The sequence below is a fragment of the Mesoplodon bidens genome (genome assembly GCF_964165515.1).
Source record: "Mesoplodon bidens genome assembly, chromosome: 14".
NCBI classification, from domain to species: domain Eukaryota; kingdom Metazoa; phylum Chordata; class Mammalia; order Artiodactyla; family Ziphiidae; genus Mesoplodon; species Mesoplodon bidens.
In genome coordinates this window covers 53789637-53808752 of record NC_138170.1, presented here as the reverse complement: position 1 = coordinate 53808752, position 19116 = coordinate 53789637, and the positions used below count along the sequence as shown (strand labels likewise).

Below are 19116 nucleotides of genomic sequence, written 5' to 3'. Positions count from 1 at the left end.
ATCTTCCTGTGTATCTAGAATAGATTGAAATTTCTTCCATTGAAACATTGACCATTAATATAATAATTAACCCATTAACTGTGTGATTCTTCTTAAGAATCTCTAGATTAAAAAAATATTCTTCCTATATTTGAAACAAAGTTAAATTATCTGTTTTGTAGATTGAAGTTTTCCTTCACATATTGACATAATTTAACCTTTGGCCTCCAGAGAATCATCTGGGTTGTGGGTTTTTTTGGTTTTTGGAGTCATGTTCTGTTATTATTTTTTATTTAGTGACCAATGCAATTTTAAGCAAATGAAGGCAACTATGTTTTCCTATTATAAATTCAGACCTTGAGATGCATCTGCTCTTATTTACTTTTAAAAGAACATTTCATTGCAAAGTTCACGTGAAACTGCCTGCAGTTTATTACTAAACTCTGGATAGCATTAAAAAATGGACATTATTGGCATGTGAATCTCTGGAATTCCAATTATGTTACCCTTTAGGCAGTTAGGAGTTGAAATTTTGCTTCTTTCATTATGTTGAGGTTGTCAGAGATTTAGGTTAGACTTTTACTTTCATTTTATTTGGCAAACCATTTTTACTACTTTTTTGCCTTGTTCTCTTCTTGCTTTCTGAAACTATCCAGTCCTGAAAAAGTAGTACCGCTTTGCAAAAGCCTTCTAGCAAACTGGCCAAGTTTGAAGTTTTATTTCTGCTTGTTGGGTATTTTCAAGTTTCAAGTTAAAGAGATACATTCTAGTCACCTCAATTTATGAGAGTTTAAGGATTTTTAAGAGTTTATTTTAAGGCATAGCCCATTCTTACTGAACTGGAATATCATTCCAAAATACAGTAGTCACTCTAGCAGGACAGCATGTAATGATTCAGGAGAACCTTTGATGGTCAACTCCTTAGAAAAACAGGTGATACCCACTGTCCCTGGTCCCGTGGCTCAGCTGGTCCTCTCCTGTCTACAGGGACTGTCTGCTTCTCTCATGACTGCCAACTACTCTCCTTCGCTCTCTCATGGCTTCTAAGTGCCTCACTTACTGCCTTATTTTTATATGTCTTTTTGTTCTGTCCTCTCTGTTGTTTGTCCCTCTGTGTGTATCTCACCATCACACTCTCAAAGAAGCTGTGAGAGTGATTCATTCAGTCAGCCACTCTTCAATCTAAAGTGTCTCAGATGGTTAGAGATCTCCTGCCCATTGCCTCACAGGCCCCTGGCTAGTGCAGTCCCAAAGAGGACTGCCTTAGTTGCCCACTGTGCCCCGATCCAGATAACTGTCCAGGTTAGGTGTGTTACAAAGTTCAGGACATGGTGATCTATGCATTAGGAACAACCTAGAGTCCCTTTTCTCAGAAGGGGCAGGGCCAATAGCCTTCCAGTACCCATTTCAGAAATCTCTCTCAGAGAAGAAGAGAAAGCAAAATAACAACCTACTTTTGGAACAAGAGCCTATAAATTCCATTGCAATTCTCAAATTCACTTATTATTTGACCTCAGGTATTTCTTCTACTTCATTGAAATGTACATTGAGATATGAAGGTGATAGCACTAAGTGTTACTTTGTGTGTGCTTTCTGACTTCAAGTTTTGGCTTTCTCTTTTTCTTTAACCATATTCTAGAATGGTAGAATATTAAAGATAATATTTGTGTCTAGTCAATGATAATAAATGGTTTCTGGCTTCATATTGCAGCCATTCAGGGTTTTCCTTTTTTTTTTTTTTTTTTTTGACCGTGTTCTGAAATGGTGGAATATTAATGGTGGTATTTATGAATAGTCAGTGATTGAGAATAAGCTTTCTCTTACTTTTTTCCTGTCTCTTCAGAAGAATTTAAAATACCAAGCAAAAATTTGGGAACAAAGATAAATAATGGAGTGACTAATGGATGGAAGAAAATTCTGCAGTGCTGTTCACAGTGGCATATTTTAGTTGGCACTGGTGACAGTTTTATAATAATTCTGTACTCTGGTGACAGTTAAATGAAGCACAAATGAAAAACATGTGTATTGAAAGTAATTGTTTCTTTGCTTCAAATATCCAGCTTAAATCTCTCTTTTATATAGGAAAGCAGAATTTATGCTGTAGCCAAATCAGGCATTCGAATGTCTGAGGCCTTCAATATGGAGAATGTTAATAAAAGTAAGTGATTTTGCATGCTGCAATGCAGGTGAACCTTGAGGACTTTATGCTAAGTGAAATAAGCAGTCACAAAGGACAAATACTGTATGAGTCCACTTATATGAGATATCTGACATAGTCAAACTGATAGAAACAAAGTAGGGTTGTGGTTACTAGGGGTTAGGGGGAGTAGAGGAAGGGGAGCAGTTGCTTAATGGCTATAGGGTTTCAGATTTTCAAGATAAAAAAGCTTTGGAGGTCTGATTCACAACAATGTGAATATACTTAACACTAACTGAACTATGCACTTAAAAATGGTTAAGGTGGTAAATTTTATCTTAGGTGTTTTTTACTACAATAAAAAATGTTTAAAAAAATAAGTGATTTTGTATTGCCATTTCATTAGCCAAGAACTTCCTAACTGTCTAAAGTCATTGGAAAAAATACAACTTTGCCAACTTCCAGAAAATGCTTTCTGAGGTTGCTGATTTATATTTCAAAATTGAAATTCATGTTACTCAGTATAGGGGCACATAGATGTTCAACTCTTATGTAGAAAGTACCTCATGTTTTTACCCGAAAGAGGCTAAAGCTAAGAAACTGTGGAGTTTCAGCTGTTTAAAATTAGCTGTTTAAAATTGTAAAACTATTGATCTCTGTCTTCTTTTTCCAGAGTTTAAAACACATTCCTCCTTTCTTTCTTTTTTCAAAAAATTATTATAGAAACAATGCATGTTCATTATGAAAAATAAAACCAAACAACAGAGAACTGTCTGGAATAAAAAGAAAAATTTTTTCTGTGGTTCCTTCTACTGGCCCCCTCCCTATCCTACCTCTGACTATTGTTCTATTCCTTTTCAGCTATCCTCTGTTCTTGCCACTCAGGAAATATATTCTAACCTTTCAATCTGAGGTTCACCTGATTAAGGTTTAAAAGTGACGATGTTTTAACATGTGTCAGTAATAGGTCTCTGAATAGTCAGAGAATATCTTCATAGGGTACTGCTCACTGAATCAGTCAGCAGGTTTTTGTACTGATTTCTGCCCATTGTGAGCTGGATGGAGATGCCAAAGAAGTAAAAGCTAAGATCCTTGCTCTCAAAGAGCTTACAGTCTAGTTGGGGAACTAGCACACCTGAGGACATAATGAACCATGCAAGAGAGTGTATAATTAAAACTGCCATAAATACCATAAATCTTCAGGTAGACTGTGTAATAAATATTGTATGTTCATCCAGTTTCTCTTTAATTGGAAGTTTTGCTAATTCACATTCATAAGAAGTAGACATAAGTGCTAGTTAGAAGGTTTGTTTTCTTAATCATTTTGTTTCCTGTTTCAGATTCTGTTGCAGTGCTTTCCTATACCACATCAGGACTTTATACATCACTGATATACAAGAATATGACAACCCCAGTGTACACAACTTTAAAGGGGGTAACTCATTATTGTTACTGTTAAACATGTGGGGCTCTTCATGATGAATCAAGAAAACTGTTTAGTCAAGCTCCAGGTTCCATTCTTGACATTTTACATGGACTGTCCCTTTATAGGGAGTTTTAGAAGTTCACACTAGCATATTATTAAAAGAGAAGAAATGGAAAGATCTAGAGAAGATATTTATTCTTATTGGAGTATTAGAGGTCTGATATGCTCCGTTTTTGTTATGCTACCTGTGAGTCTCCACACCCTCCATAGCTGTTAATTCTTTAAAGGAAATAGTATTAATGATGTAATGAAAACTCCTAATATAGAAAGATCTTTGTATCACTGCCAAGGTTCCCCTCCTTTGTGTGAAGTACCTAATTAAAATAAGTATCAGAAAAAAAAGTATCGTCAGGTATTAACAGCCTTATGTTCTTAGGAATCTTTTATAATTGACAAATGCCTTGCTAATTGGAATTTGGGATTTAACAACGTGACTTTGATAATGGCAAAATATTTTCTTGTATTCCTTAAAAAATCTTATTCCATAACTTCTGGTAAAACATTCTATACCTAAAGAGAGTGGTGACTTTAAGGATGGACACAGGGAGGCTGTTTTGCTTTTCTTTAGAAGGCGACCCAGATAAGCAGCAACCCATTCCTGGATGACTCCTCTGGGTCAGAGGAAGAAGATAGTTCCAGATCCAGCTCCCGGACTTCAGAGTCAGACTCTCGCAGTCGGAGTGGGCCAGGCAGCCCCAGAGCAATGAAACGAGGTAAGGGAGAGTCTCAGGCATACAAGACAACTCCAAATAATTCTGAATATTTAATGGGAATTTTATCTCTATAATAGGACTTTAAAAAAAAATCTGAGCTGCCTTCCACTCATAGTGAAAAGAGTATTCACCTAGGACTGAGGCGCTTATATTTTAGTCCTAATTCTCTTCTAAATTCTCTTCGTGATTCCAGACAAGACAGTGGTTTGTTTTGTTTTTTGTTTTGTTTTTTAACTTTATCTGTAAAAGAGAGATCACTTCGTTATAGGAATAAAGTGAGATACTTGGCTTAAATGAGGTTTTTCTTTTACAGTTACTGTGTGATTTTGAATAATTTATAGGATGGACTTATTTCAGCTAAATTTGTTGCACTGCTAAATGGCAGAAGAATATACCTAAAAATGTGGTGGTTAATCTGATATTAAGATGGAAACCAACAAAAACTTACTTTGGGCATGTCTACGATGTTTGTAGATTTTGAAGAAATTTTTGGCATACAGGTTACAGAGAGAGCCACTCACATTAAATGACATCTGTATTTTACAAAAGCCTTTAATGCAGCACAGTATGTTGGCTTTCAAACTGTGTTCCATGGAACCCCTAGGTACTCCCAAACCCCTCAGCTTCAACAGGAGCTGTTCAACTCTCATAGGTTTAATATCTGGGGCTTCCTTCAGTCCCTTTGCTATATGACCTTGCCCCCTTGACAACCAGAATCAGGTTATATCATACTTTTGCTCAAAACACTGCAAGGACCTCTTATAAAGACTATAACATGTTATGTGATTCTTTGATGTCTTCGACCTCATCTCCTCCTTTCTTCTCTCTTACTCAGCTCTGGCCATCCAGACCCTTTAGCTGTTCCCGGCACATGCCATTCATTCCTTTAGTTCAGGACCTTGCACTGATCGTTTGCTCTACCTTGTATTCTTGCCTCCAGATGTTCCTTTGCCCTTTCCATGACACTGCCTCCTCAAGGAGATCTACCCAGAGCACACCATTCAAATGTAGTCCTTTGCCCTTCTCTAACTGCTAGCTCTTTTTATTCCCTTTAGTCCACTCTACATTTTATTTTTCCATGGCATTTGCTCCCTGTTTTTTGTCTGTCTCCCCCAACTAGAATCTGTGTTCCATGAGGGCAGAAATTTCTTCGTTTTGTTCTCTGCTCTGTCCCTAGCACCCTGGGGCTAGGAGCCTGAGATTTGCACTCCAACATTGCCTCTGCCTAGCTGTTTGACTTTGGACAAATCCTTTAATCTGTGGACCTTAGTCTCCTTAGAGAATGAGGGCATGAACCAGGATGATCTCTGAGGTCCTTTGTAGATCTAAATTTCTGTTACTCTTTGAAAAATAAAGATATTACTATTATCACAGCCATTACTTGTCTTAGTCAAATAAATAAGAGGAATAATATAGTGACATTGTCCTAATGTTTCCCTTAAATGTTAATAAACACTTAAAAAATTGCCACATACTGTAATGAATAATGACTTAAGTCCTTAATTTTATTTAATATTTTCAAAATCTCCAATTGTAATGACTCTCCAAATGTGGCTTGCAACTTGTTTTCTAAAATGGCAAGTGAATTATTGTGAAAAATGCTCCATTGAATTTTACATTAGAGTTGCTGGCAAATGAAATAGTCTGTTTATATCTTTAAGTCTTATTGCATCTCTTTTATGAAAGATTTTCAAAATCTATAAGCTAGTAGTATTGGACTTATGTTTTTTTTTGTTGTTGTTGTTGTTGGTTTTTTTTTTGCGGTACACGGGCCTCTCACTGCTGTGGCCTCTCCTGTTACCGAACACAGGCTCCGGACGCGCAGGCTCAGCGGTCATGGCTCACAGGCCCAGCCGCTCCGCGGCACGCGGGATCCTCCCGGACCGGGGCATGAACCCGCGTCCCCTGCATCGGCAGGCGGACTCTCAACCACTGCGCCTCCAGGGAAGCCCTTGTGTGTTTTTTTTAATGTGATGTTACTTTAAAAATGATTACATGTAAAGCAATTATACTCCAATAAAGATGTTAAAAAAATGATTACAAAAATTATGTGCAGGGCTTCCCTGGTGGCGCAGTGGTGGAGAATCTGACTGCTAATGCAAGGGACACGGGTTCGAGCCCTGGTCTGGGAAGATCCCACATGCCACGGATCAACTGGGCCCGTGAGCCACAACAACTGAGCCTGCATGTCTGGAGCCTGTGCTCCGTAACAAGAGAGGCCACGACAGTGAGAGGCCCGTGCACTGCAATGAAGAATGGCCCCCGCTCACCGCAACTAGAGAAAGCCCTTGCACAGAAACGAAGACCCAACACAGCCAAAAATATAAATAAATTAATTAATTTAAAAAAAAATTAAGTGCAGTGAAGTGTGATTGTACAAATCTTGATAAATTAAGGTTCAGCATTTGTTTGCCTACATGTCAATATGTAAATACACATATTTTTAATCCTTAATAAAAGATATTGTTAGGCTACTGCATACATTTTATATATGTAAAAATAGCTGTGCTTATAATCATACCAAAATATTATTTATGTTCCTTTAACTTCCTTGGAGATTTGCATGATAGTCCTTACGCTTAAGTTCTGTTTTCTGCTTTAAAGGTACTTCATGGCCAAAGGTATGGACTACATCTAGTCTAGGAAGGGTTATGATTTGGGATTAGATGTATTTCTTAGGAAAACTGACAGTCAGCATTTGGACCACCCAATTATTAAATATTGACTTGATTTATTTCTTTATTCATCTAGGTGTGTCTCTCTCTTCTGTGGCTTCTGAAAGTGATTATGCTATTCCCCCAGATGCTTACTCCACAGACTTAGAGTGCTCGCAGCCAGAGCAGAAGCTCCCGAAAACTTGCTCATCTTCCAGTGATAATGGGAAAAATGTAAACACTGAATCAGGTTTTTTTTTAAACATTAATGTATCTGTTAGTTTGAGCCTCCAAAGGGAAACTTAAATATTTTTTTTAATCTCTTTAATTAGGAACCACTGGAAAAATCTGGCTACTTATTAAAAATGAGTGGTAAAGTCAAGACTTGGAAGCGGAGATGGTTTGTTCTTAAAGGTGGTGAATTACTTTACTACAAATCTCCGGTGAGTGGAAATTGCTTGTTATTTAGAACTGAATGCCTCAAACTATAAATCAAACTCCTGATTGATTTTCTTCCATGTAATGCAATTAATTAGACAAAGCATTTCTCATTATGACTATTATAGGTAATCACTTTGCATTGGTTTTCTTCCTTTCATACAGAGTGATGTAATCAGAAAACCCCAGGGCCATATTGAACTTAGTGCATCCTGCAGCATTTTAAGAGGAGATAACAAACAAACAGTTCAGGTACTTTTTCTTTTCTTTTTTTGTATCATGCAAAACTCAGTTCTCAATTATGTAAGCTAATAGAGTGGAAATTGGGTGTTCAGTTGTTTGTTTATTCCATTTTGGGGTCAGTTTGATGCCCCCAAAATGTGTGAAACCCTAGGACTTCTTAGTTAAAACTATAATATAACCTGAGGATATGTGAGTAACTCTCCTCTACACTTTCTTTGCCCTTGATCCTTTACACGGTTCTTTCCCCACACTAACCCTCCCAGCCATTTTCTGTTCTCAAACTGTCAAGCTATTTTAGCGGAGGGTTATTTGATAAATGAATTCCCAACAAGATATTCATAATTTAATGTACTATTAAATTCAGAAATGTTTGCAATTTAATAGAGAACCAGAAAATGGCAGTTCTATGAACTTCAGAGGCTGTAGCACCAAAGTGGGAAGGATATTGGTGAGCAGAGGGGCTGTCCTGGCTCCCACTGAGTCACATGGCAGAGGTAGCTGCTGACCATTTCACCCACACATAATGCCAGTCTTGCTAGAAACCTTTGTTAAATTAAAACAAGCAAACAAAAAAAACAAGCTATTGAGACAGTTTGGTATGTGTGATTTAAAATTCAGATGCCTTATTTCTGAAATGCCTTCAATAATCATTATTTTCTTATCTTGCTCCTTTGGAGGGTAGAATACAATATTTTATTAGAAAGGTACATTATCAGTGTTTCCAGTGGATGATACCTGAGGACTGCCCAAAAATGTAGAAAGGAGAATCAGGGAAAACTTTGTCTTGGATCATGGCAGATAAGAATCATTTGTAGGCTTCTGAAATATTTGGAATTTTTGAAATGTGGCTAATTTGAACTTGAGAAATTGTGAGTTCATAATATCTGATTACATGTTTAAGGATTCCTCTTCTGCTGTTAGGTTTTCTTATTTTATTTATAACTGATTTCTTCATTTCTATAACAAATAACTTATCTTTATTTGCTTAAAGTGTGTTATTTTATTACAGTCTGAAATCATTCTGCTCCTCATTTCAACAACCAGGAACCTGTAGCACATTTAAGGGAGAAAAGGAAAGTGTAATGAGTAAACAAGATAAAAAATCATGACCCCAAAGCTTAATACTATGAAGAGTTTTAAAGTAAACAGAAGTGAAAAAAATTATTTCAAAAAAAGTTAATTGTCATTCTCACAAAGTGGTTAAAATATGCTACGTGATTTATGGAATCATTTATTTAAAACCTAGGATTCAAGGTTCGGCACGTTTGTTTCCGTGTTAGGTAGTGATGTTTGAAGAATGGACAAGAAAGTGCTAATATCCTAAAATCTTCAGAGTTTCCTTTCCTATCTCTTTCTTATCCCATTCTAGTTGACCACTGAAAAACACACATACTATCTGACTGCAGATTCTCCCAATATATTGGAGGAATGGATTAAAGTGTTACAGAACGTTCTTCGGGTACAAGCTGCCAACCCCCTTTTCCTCCAACCTGAGGGCAAACCAACAGTGAAGGGATTGCTCACCAAGGTGGGAACTCTTGTACATAGCATTATCCCAGGCAACGATGGAATTAGCCCCCGATCATAAAAAGTGGGCATCAGAGAATATAAATATTGAGTATTTATGTTATCTTGGGGTGGGGAAGAGACAAAAAGACAAAAACCATAAAGATGAAAAATGATAAATTTGACTACTCTACATAAAAAATGTAAATGTTCTTGGGAGTTCCCTGGCGTTCCAGTGGTTAGGACTCTGCTTTTCAGAACCTCTGCCGAGGACCCAGGTTCAATCCCTGGTCGGGGAACTAAGATCCCACAAGCTGTGTGGCACAACCAAAAAAAAAAAAAAAAAAAGTAAATGTTCTTACTATCAGAATTTCTCTAAGCAGAATTTTTAAAAGACCGATGAGAAGCTTTGGAAAGGTATTTGAACATGAAAAACAAGCTTTTTCTAATCAGTAAGTAAAGGATAAATACCAGTGAGGGGAAGGAACAAAGGACACAATGAGAGAGAAGTAGAGAGAAGAAATACAAATGATCAATAAACATATGGGAAAACGTTCTACTATCAATAATAATTTCCTTAAAAAGCAAGAAATAATGGATATTTTTTAAAAAGCTGATCAAGGGAGGACCTCTTTTAAAAGTATGAAATGCAGTATCGACACAAATTAAGAAATTTGCTAGTGAGTTTATTACTTTAGAAGGCAATTTGGCAATGTCTTGGCTAAAGTGTTTACTCAATAAATATTTTTGAATGAACAAATAAATGAATGAATATTAAATGTCTTATGAACATATATACGTACACTTTGATCCAACAATCTCAGTCCAAGAAATTTATGCTTAGGAAATTATCTTAATTTGCATAAGATTTAAGTATGAGGATGTCCATCACAGCATGGTTTTTCCTTTCCTATTTAAAACAAATGAGATATAATTAACATACATTGAAATGCAGATCTTAAGTGCAGAATCTGATCAGTTTTGACAGATATTTACTGTCACTCTCTCAAGATACAGAACATTTCCATTACTGCAGAAAGGTTACTTGCACATCATGGTTTATAATAAAGAAAAACTGGGATCAACTTAGATGTAGAGTAGAGCATAGTTTTAAATAAATATTTATGTAATCAGGTAATACTTTACTATGCAGTCATTTTAAATGTTGTAAGAGAATGTTTAATGTTTTAGAAATAGGTTATGATGCATTGTTAGGTGATAAAAGAGCGTATTACCGTAAATACATAAAAATGGTTGTTATGCCATTTTTGGTAAACATGTTTGTAGAAAAATGTCTGACTAAGAAATATACTAAGGTATATTAGATATCTCTGGGTGGTTTTTACTTCATTTTTGCTTAGTTCTGCTTTCTAACTTTTTTAGAATGAGGAAGTATTGATTTACGCTAAGATAAATATTATTTATAAATTTTAAAGAGTTCAGTTTGTCACTTTTAGAACAGTACAATAAGATATTTACATGCAAAATATTACCCACAAAAATAACCTCTCTGTCATCACTCATCACTCATGTGCTTTATTTATGTAAGAGGTGAAAAATTTAGCTGTAAATGAGCTATGCCACCATGTAATTTATACTTAATGTTAATGTGGGAATGTAGGTGGGTGCTCTTCAGTAATATTTACAAAGACTGTAGGAAAAAATTGGAGAAAAAAATTACCAATACATTCAACAAAGAGATGCACTATGTTTTTTTCCAAAACATTACATTACCATGAAAATGTTTTTCCAGTTACTAATGGGCTTGAGAACTCCTTGGTATTGTGCTGATATATGTTTTCCAACAAACACAGTGCCACTTTAAATCACATTCTTATTCTAATTCATAGTAACTAGGTGTCCTCCTGTTTCAAGGGCTATGTTTATCAAACCCTTAAGCTTTAATATGATCTCATGGCTAAGGGTTTGTTACTTCTTTCACAATTAGTGTTTTTGTTTTTTTGCTTATTTTTAATTGTTGGCATGGCTTGTCAATTTCCACTCCTGTTACATTTCTGCCGTTCCCTGCTTCCCATTTCACAATTGCATTTTAAATGAGTATAAGTTGATGTGATTATCAGATGACTAAACCATTAGAATTTATAGACAGGATGCTTATTAGGTTTCCTTCCGACCATTTGTGAAGGCTTGTCCACCCCCATATTTTCACCTGCAAAGCCTTATAAGAGAAAAACTCATTTTGAGTGACTTGTTCTGAGCTCACGTTCAGGCTACAATCCCAGATATGGCAGAGCAACATTTGAATACTTTGGAGGGGAGGAGGCTTTTCCAAGTTGTCACACTGTTATTATTAAGTACAGAAATACGTAGGTAGATATTAAGAACTTGACTAATTTGATTCTGGACAGTCACTCTTGCAACTTTTAATGCTTTGGAAGAACATTTCCTATATAAAAATTCATTTATTTAAAAAAAATGTATTGAGCAGTTATCACATGTCAGGCAATGAGCTGCAGGGTATTAAGATGAATAGGCCACTGCCCCATCCCTCAGAGAGCCTCGTATCTATTGGGAAAGAAAAGGACATCAGCATATTTATAATGATATATATAAAATACTGTTGTTGATATGCATCATAAGGTCACAGAGAAACCTAATTTAGACTGTGGGATCAGGAATGACTTCTCAGAGAAGATTTGCCTGTGCCAAGTCTCCAAGGAGGAGTAGGAATTAATTTTGGAAACAGACAAGGAAAGGTATCCCAGGCTAGAAGACAGCACGAACAAAAGACACAGTATCTCAGAGCAGTGCTACCTATGTGAAGAGCAAGTCCTTTGGAGAAAAAGTTTGAGGGTCCTGATCATGGAGGGCTTTTTTGTCTTGTTAAGGACTTTGTTCTTCATCCTGAAGGTGTTGTGGAACCCTTCAGGGTTTGTAACAGGAACGTGGCTATATTGATGCTGTTAACAGATTACTCTGCTGAGAGGAAGATAAATTTGTGGGAAGCAAACTGGAGGTTCTAAGAACAGTAAGTGGAAGTGGTTTTCCTCAAGAGGATGGGACTCTGAACTGGTCATGGGGAAAGAGACCGGAGGGTGAATCTGAATAATGTTAGGAGGTAAAGTCTTCCGTTAGACTGAATTCAGCAACTAGGAAGTGGGAGAGATAAGGATGGCTGGGTGAAAGACCATGTCAGATAATAGAGAGCTCAGAAAACAGGAGCAGTTTAGGATGACTGAAAGGTTATTTTGGGAACTGTCAATGTTTAGAGCTTGTGAGGACACCTGAGTTAAGAAGTCCAGCAGGGACTTCCCTGGTGGCGCAGTGGTTGAGAGTCTGCCTACCGATGCAGGGGACACAGGTTCGTGCCCCGGTCTGGAGGATCCCACATGCCACGGAGCGGCTGGTCCTGTGAGCCATGGCCGCTGAGCCTGCACGTCCGGAGCCTGTGCTCCGCAACGGGAGAGGCCACAACAGTGAGAGGCCTGCGTACCGCAAAAAAAAAGAAAAAAATAAAGAAGTCCAGCAGGCAGTGGCAACACCAGTCTCCATCAGAGGAGAGGGCTAGGTTGGAGAGAAGGATTTGGGGAATTATCAGCATGGATATGAGAGTTGAGAAATCACCCAGGAAACTGTGTAGGGTGGGAAGAGCAGGGGACTGTTGATGGGACACTCGGGTTCCCAAAATTTGAGGGCACATAAAGGTGATGTATGAAGAGACCCTGGAGAGTAAGTCCTGGAGGCCAGGTGTGGAGTGGTTGACAGGGAGGGATCTGTAGTGTCAGATGCGGTCAAGTGCTAGGGCAGAAAGTGCCTTGTGGTATGTTGAACGGTAACCGGGTGATGAGTAAGTGCAGTATTGAGTGTGGAGGACTGTCCATACTTTCCGGCACATGAGAAAGAATCAAGCTGGGAGGGAACATGGTGTCAGGAGAGGCACTTTTTCAGATGGGAAAGGCATACCTTGAGTTTCCAAAATTGAAGGGAGGAAGCTGGGAGAGAGAAGTGGGAGGTTAAGAACAAAGTCCAGAAGAGATGGGTGATCGGGCATGGTGGGAGGGCACTGTGGAGGGGCTGGACTTGCAGAAAGGTGAGAAGGATGAAAATCCAAGTTTGTGGGGCAATGAGTGAAATCATGTCTGATGTCCTCGGTTTTCTTTGATGAAGATTACTCCAGTGGACAGTTCCATGAGAGTGAAGGAAAGGATTGAGAATAAGGGAAGTAAGATATACCCAAGGACATATAGAAGGATTGATTTACCGAGGGCCCACCTGACTTCAGTGACTTGAGTTCATTTTTCTCTAAGATGCTCAGAAATAAGAGCAGAGACTTTACATTGTAGTGATGTGAGGATAGTCATTTTTTTCTAACATTTTATTATGTGAATTTTCAAATAGGCAGAAAAGTTGGAAGGGTATTTTACAGTGAACACTCATATTCCCACCACCTAAATTCCACAATGAACATTTTCCTTGCTTTATACATATCAAGATGATGATTTTTAAATCAGTGTTTTATTATGGGCATTTTCAAACACACGTGAAAGTAGAAGGAATAATAGAAAGGACCTTCATATATTCATTACCCAGTTTCAACAGCTATTAACTATGGCTAATGTCATTTCTTAAAACCTCCCGTAACCTCCCGTAATCCACTGGATTACTTAAAAACAAATGGAGGTGAAATTTTGTTGTGTGGATTTGTTAGAAGCATGGGAATGCAACATAATCACAGGTTTTTTAAAGCAAGAGTTGTTTTGTGATCAAATATCAAATCCAAGGTTGGTGGAGAAGGAAGAGAAGCCAGGAGGGAACTGATAAACTGGAATAAAATGGAAGGGTTGGAGGACTTAAAAGTTTTGAATGAGGTCAAAGAATAGGAGTGGTGTGAGTAGGAGGGTGGGAGCTGGGGGCAGGTTGGGGTCAGAGCGTAGAATGTAAATTTCAGAAGTGGAGCAGTTCCCAATGAAGGAAAAAGGACCAGGGTGTGGCCAAGTGGATGAATGGCAAAAATGGAAGGATAGCAAAGGTTTTTAGAAATGAAGAGAGCGAGGAACTGTGAGTTAAGATCGTAAGGAAGCAGTACAGCAAAGAGGCTAGGGCAAGAGTTCAGGGGCCAGACTGCATGGGTGCATGTCCTTCCTCTGACAGTTGCCACCTGTGTGACCTTGAATAGATTACTTAGAGGCTCTGTGCCTGAGTGTCCTTTTCTGTAAAGTGGGAATAATAATAGTGCCAACCTCACAGGTGCTGGGAAGATTAAAGAAATTATTTAAGCATGTAAAGTGCTTTAGAACAGTGCCTGGCACATCATGAACATGCCAAAAGTGCTAGCTATTGTTATCACAAGAGTTTTACCTAGATGCTGAAGTCAGCAAGACAGGTGGCAGGATTTGTGGTGGAGAAGGCTACAGGCATGAAAATAGAGGAGAGGGGAGAAGACCATGGGAGCTTATGTTTTGTGTGATGAGAAAGGCCAATCAGAATATGATATACTATTTGTCATCAAAGTTTCAGAGAGCACTGATATAAGTAACTTTGTTATGGATGCAAGGTAAAAAAATTTATTCTTTCAACTATTTAGTTCACCAGAGCCTTGAGGTTTGAGGTTGTCTTTAAATCTTTGTGAGGATTCTTCTAGTGTAATTTGTTTTATTATGACTTTTTCAGAATAAGTCAGAATTGGAAGAAATCTTTACATAATCAGATGTACATAAAAAGATAGACTATGTTTTAGAACACAGCTTTTACTGTAAGTTGGCAGAAGTCTTCATTAATTTGTAGTTCCTCAAAGGCACACATTGTTCTCTTTAAAGATAAATCATTTCAAAAGTATACTCTCTATAGCCAGATGCATTATTCTTCAGTTTTGCTAAGACTCCTTTCTGGAGTTTGTTTAAAAGGAGAAAAAAAAAGCTGCATAACACAAGCTATTTAAAACTTCCAGGATATTTATCTGCAAATATATGTTTCTAAATTTAATTAAACCGACACATGTCTTGCCAAATGCAACACTTTGTTTTGTTTTGTTTTTCCTCAAGCAACATTTAAATCCATCAAACTGTTAGATGGTGGAGTTATTTGTTTGCTTAAACCATAGTTTTGAAAGTCCAAAGGCTGGCTGCATTTGTGGGTTTAAACGAAACATGTGTTTTACTTCTCCTTACGCATAGTGAGGAAGGAAGCATTTATTGAGTAACTACTAGTATCCTTTATTTACATTTTCTCCTTTGGTCATCACAACAGCCCAGTGAGGTGTACAGTAATCCCATGTTAACTCAGAACTTGGGAGGTCAAGTCAGTTGCCTGAGGACATCATCCATCCAGTATGTGGTAGAACTGGAATTTAAGCCTTGGTCCATTTGACCTCACGACTGTCGTGACTTGCTGACTGTAGACTCCGTTGTGGCGATGATTTATATTCTTCTCATTGTACAACTGTCAGAGCAGTCCGTTTAAATGTTATGCATTACAAGGGCCCTGCAAACTATGTGTGCTCCCCACCCCTATATGCTGCCCCTGCCACAGTGACCTCTCCCCTTCCTCGCTTAGTCTCAGACACATGGGCACACACCGTCTCAGGACCTTGGCGCTTGCTGCTTCCTTGCCCGGAGTGTTCTTCTCTCAGGTGACTGCATAGCTCATCTACCTCCTCCAAGGCTTGAATCAGTGTTGGTGATGCCTTCCTGACCGCCTTATTTTAAAACACGTCCCTCCTTCTCCTTCCCTGCTGTAGTTTTCTCCTTCGTATTTATCACCATGGGCAAGCATGACAATGGAATGTTGGGCTTTCGTTTTACCCGCCAGTGTCTTGGTTTCCAGGTGGTGGGCCACTCCAAATTGAAGCCCACTCTAACTATTGCAGGAGAGGGTCAAGCCTCAAGGCAGAAGTTGGCAGGGCTGCCAGGGTAGTGGGATTATAGGGCAAACTCAACCAGGCACACCACATTCTAGGTCTGGGGCAACAGAGCCTATTATCAATCTTACCCACTGACGGGAATGGGGTTCTTGGTGTTTTTCTAGGCTTGAGGGTGTAGCTGGGACTGTCTGGCAAAGATCTTCAGTGCCTGTACCTGGGCGGAACTGGGGCAGAGAGGAACTCACAGTGAGGATCTTCATAAAGCTACCAAACCTGTGGTATTCAGTACAAATTTTGGTAGAATGTCTTCTACCAAAAAAATACCCCCAAAAAACTAGGCTTGTAAACTCCTTGTGTTCTTGATGAAGATATGCAGCACGCTGCTGGGTTAGTTGTCTGTCTTCCTCACGAGGCAGTGAGCTCCTTGAGGAAGGAGACTGTGTCTCATTCATATCCGTCTCCCCAGTATCTAGACCAGCCTCTGACTATTCAGAGTCAGGAATCAGATTCAGATTCCATCCCAATCCCTTGACATAGTTCCTGACATATAGGAAGTACTCAACATGTAATAATAGCTTTTAATATTATTATTTTACAATTTTGTGTGTATCCTTCTGGAGAAGGTATCAAATGTGTTCAGTGTATTATTACTTCTGGAGAAGGCATCAAATGTTTTGAATGAATGAATCTCTTACATTTTGGAAATCACTAGAATTCTTAGGTTTCAATCTTGTTTCTAACATTAGAGTGTTAACCCAGAGAGCCCCACAGGGTTATTGGAAATCTATGTAATATAAAAACTATGAAATATACTTACTTGTGAAACTGGTATCTTTGAATCCTTAGTCCTAGGCATAGTACTTGACATATAGTAAACATTTGTTAAATGTTGAATGGTGAGCACCAAAGCAAAACATACCATGCTACTACTATAACAGGTAAATTTTAAATAGCATTTGGATAGTCTAGTTGGAATATCACTTATATCTCAAGCAAACTGGATAGCTGAACAGCTTCAAATAAAGTGTATAAACTATACTTTAAGGTGTCAGAGTTCTGAGCTACATTTGTAATTCTTTGAAATATGATTTCAGGTAAAACATGGCTACTCCAAGAGAGTCTGGTGTACACTTATAGGAAAAACATTATATTATTTTCGTAGTCAAGAAGATAAGGTATGTATGTATTTTTAATATGCTAATTAGAGGAATTTTTTGTTTGTTATGGCTTCAAGTTTTCCCTTTCACTGTTCTGTTGGTAGCTCAAACTTTAGAATTTTTGATAAGGTTGAAATTTTGCATAAAATTTATTACTAAGGTAATCATAGACCTACAGGGGTTTTTTTTGGTTTTTTTTTTGCTTTTTTCACGGTACGCGGGCCTCTCACTGTTGTGGCCTCTCCCGTTGTGGAGCACAGGTTCAGCGGCCATGGCTCACGGGCCTAGCCGCTCCACGGCATGTGGGATCTTCCCGGACCAGGGCACGAACCCGTGTCCCCTGCATCGGCAGGCGGACTTAACCACTGCGCCACCAGGGAAGCCCCCTACAGGGGTTTTGATTCTTAATTATAAGCCTTAGTAAGTTTTAATTAATTCTTCTTCTAAGACCTAGAAAAGTCTCCCTCTATCCCACTTTCAACCATCAATTTCTCATGTTTTCCAGGTCTGACAGACTAGATAAGGTTGATTGAAGGGAAAAGCAAGCTAGGAAAAAGGAGCTGGGAAGGGAAAAGAATCCAGTCCTGTCGCAGGCCCTCGAATCCCTAGATACCACTTATCTATCCATCCATCTGCATATCTATATCCCATTCATTCATTTTTAACTAATCTCCTCCCCGCCAAAACTTGAGTTATTGCATTTTCAGAATAAAAAAATGGATATCTTCCAAACGTGAAATGTATACCTAATTATCATTGTATATACCCCATGTCATCTTTGGATTACTGAAACTATAAAAATTGAACTAACATGGACCAAGAGTATTTGCATAAAACAATGATGCCAGCTCCACAGAACAGCAGCCTGTGACTGATTACTGTGTTAATGAGACTAAACTTCTTGGTCCACTGACCATGTAGGTCAGTTAGTATTTCTCTGCTCTATTTTCATAGTCTGCACTCTCAGTTCTGACTAGCATATTTAAAATGCATGCCATTATTCTCAGTATCACTCACGGGTTGGTACTTAACACAGTGCAGCCGTTGAGAGTGATATCTCTGAAGTAATGTGGGAATATGCTCATAAAAATAATACAAGAATAAGCACAGTACAAAACTGCATATTCAGTATAACCCTAACTCAATTATCAGTCAGGAAAACAGAAGCCACTCTGTGTATTCCAGTTATAACAATTTTAATGCAGAAGTAGGGACATACATAACTTTAGAAAAGTTGGGGGAGTAGAGGTCGGGGAAGCAGCTGCCACTGAAGATCTGAGAAGTCAGCACCAACGGTCTGAACACAAAGCACAGAGGCAGCTGGTACTCAGCAGTTTACTGAGAAGCCTCTGTGATACATCAGCCCAGGCATCTGACTGTAGCTGTCTCAGGAGAATCACGACTCTTCTTTCACCCTTACCTTCCACATCGCATGAAAATTATCTCAGGCAAGTGCTAATTTGGAGCCATGCAGGGAAGGGGATTCTGACAAATTTAGTTCCCAGCTTATTTTCTGCTGTTACAGGGAGACTGTAGAAGAGGAAGTTTGGGATTCTGAGTTTATAATTCTCAGTCCAGCACATCTATGTAAAGATACACATAGCAGAAAAGTCAGAAAGAACTATACCAAAATGTTGAGTGGCAGTAGAATTATGGATGATTTTTTTCTTCCCTTTTTTTTAATAACTTCCTATTTTTACCAAGTTTCTATATTCATGTTTTATAAATAGAAAAATAATTTAAAATTTGCTGAGAGTAGAATTTAAATGTTCCTACTACTACTACTAATAATAATTTTGTCTTTTATTAAAAATGGATAGCATTGATCACAGAAGGAACAAGTCAGAGGAATGTAGATAGCTGAACAGAAATCCATTATAATTACTGGAAAAGTATTGAGGATGCTTGTGAATCGGTATAAGCTTACTTCATTTTGTGCTATAGATGTTTCAGAAGCAATTTGTGTTTATCTCAATCAGTGTC

General features: G+C 38.1%; 1 protein-coding gene across 1 annotated transcript in view; it reads left to right on the top strand.

Annotated features, from left to right (window-relative positions):
* PLEKHH2 (pleckstrin homology, MyTH4 and FERM domain containing H2) overlaps positions 1 to 19116 on the top strand; it is a gene marked incomplete at its 3' end in the record, with an annotated part of 109803 nt that overhangs the window by 52229 nt on the left and 38458 nt on the right. Inside the window, exons 9-16 of the mRNA XM_081253957.1 lie at positions 2062 to 2137; positions 3457 to 3551; positions 4171 to 4315; positions 7067 to 7203; positions 7302 to 7412; positions 7573 to 7659; positions 9020 to 9178; positions 17071 to 17151. Coding sequence (XP_081110083.1) covers positions 2062 to 2137; positions 3457 to 3551; positions 4171 to 4315; positions 7067 to 7203; positions 7302 to 7412; positions 7573 to 7659; positions 9020 to 9178; positions 17071 to 17151 — 891 coding nt within the window. The remainder of the gene's footprint in view (positions 1 to 2061; positions 2138 to 3456; positions 3552 to 4170; positions 4316 to 7066; positions 7204 to 7301; positions 7413 to 7572; positions 7660 to 9019; positions 9179 to 17070; positions 17152 to 19116) is intronic.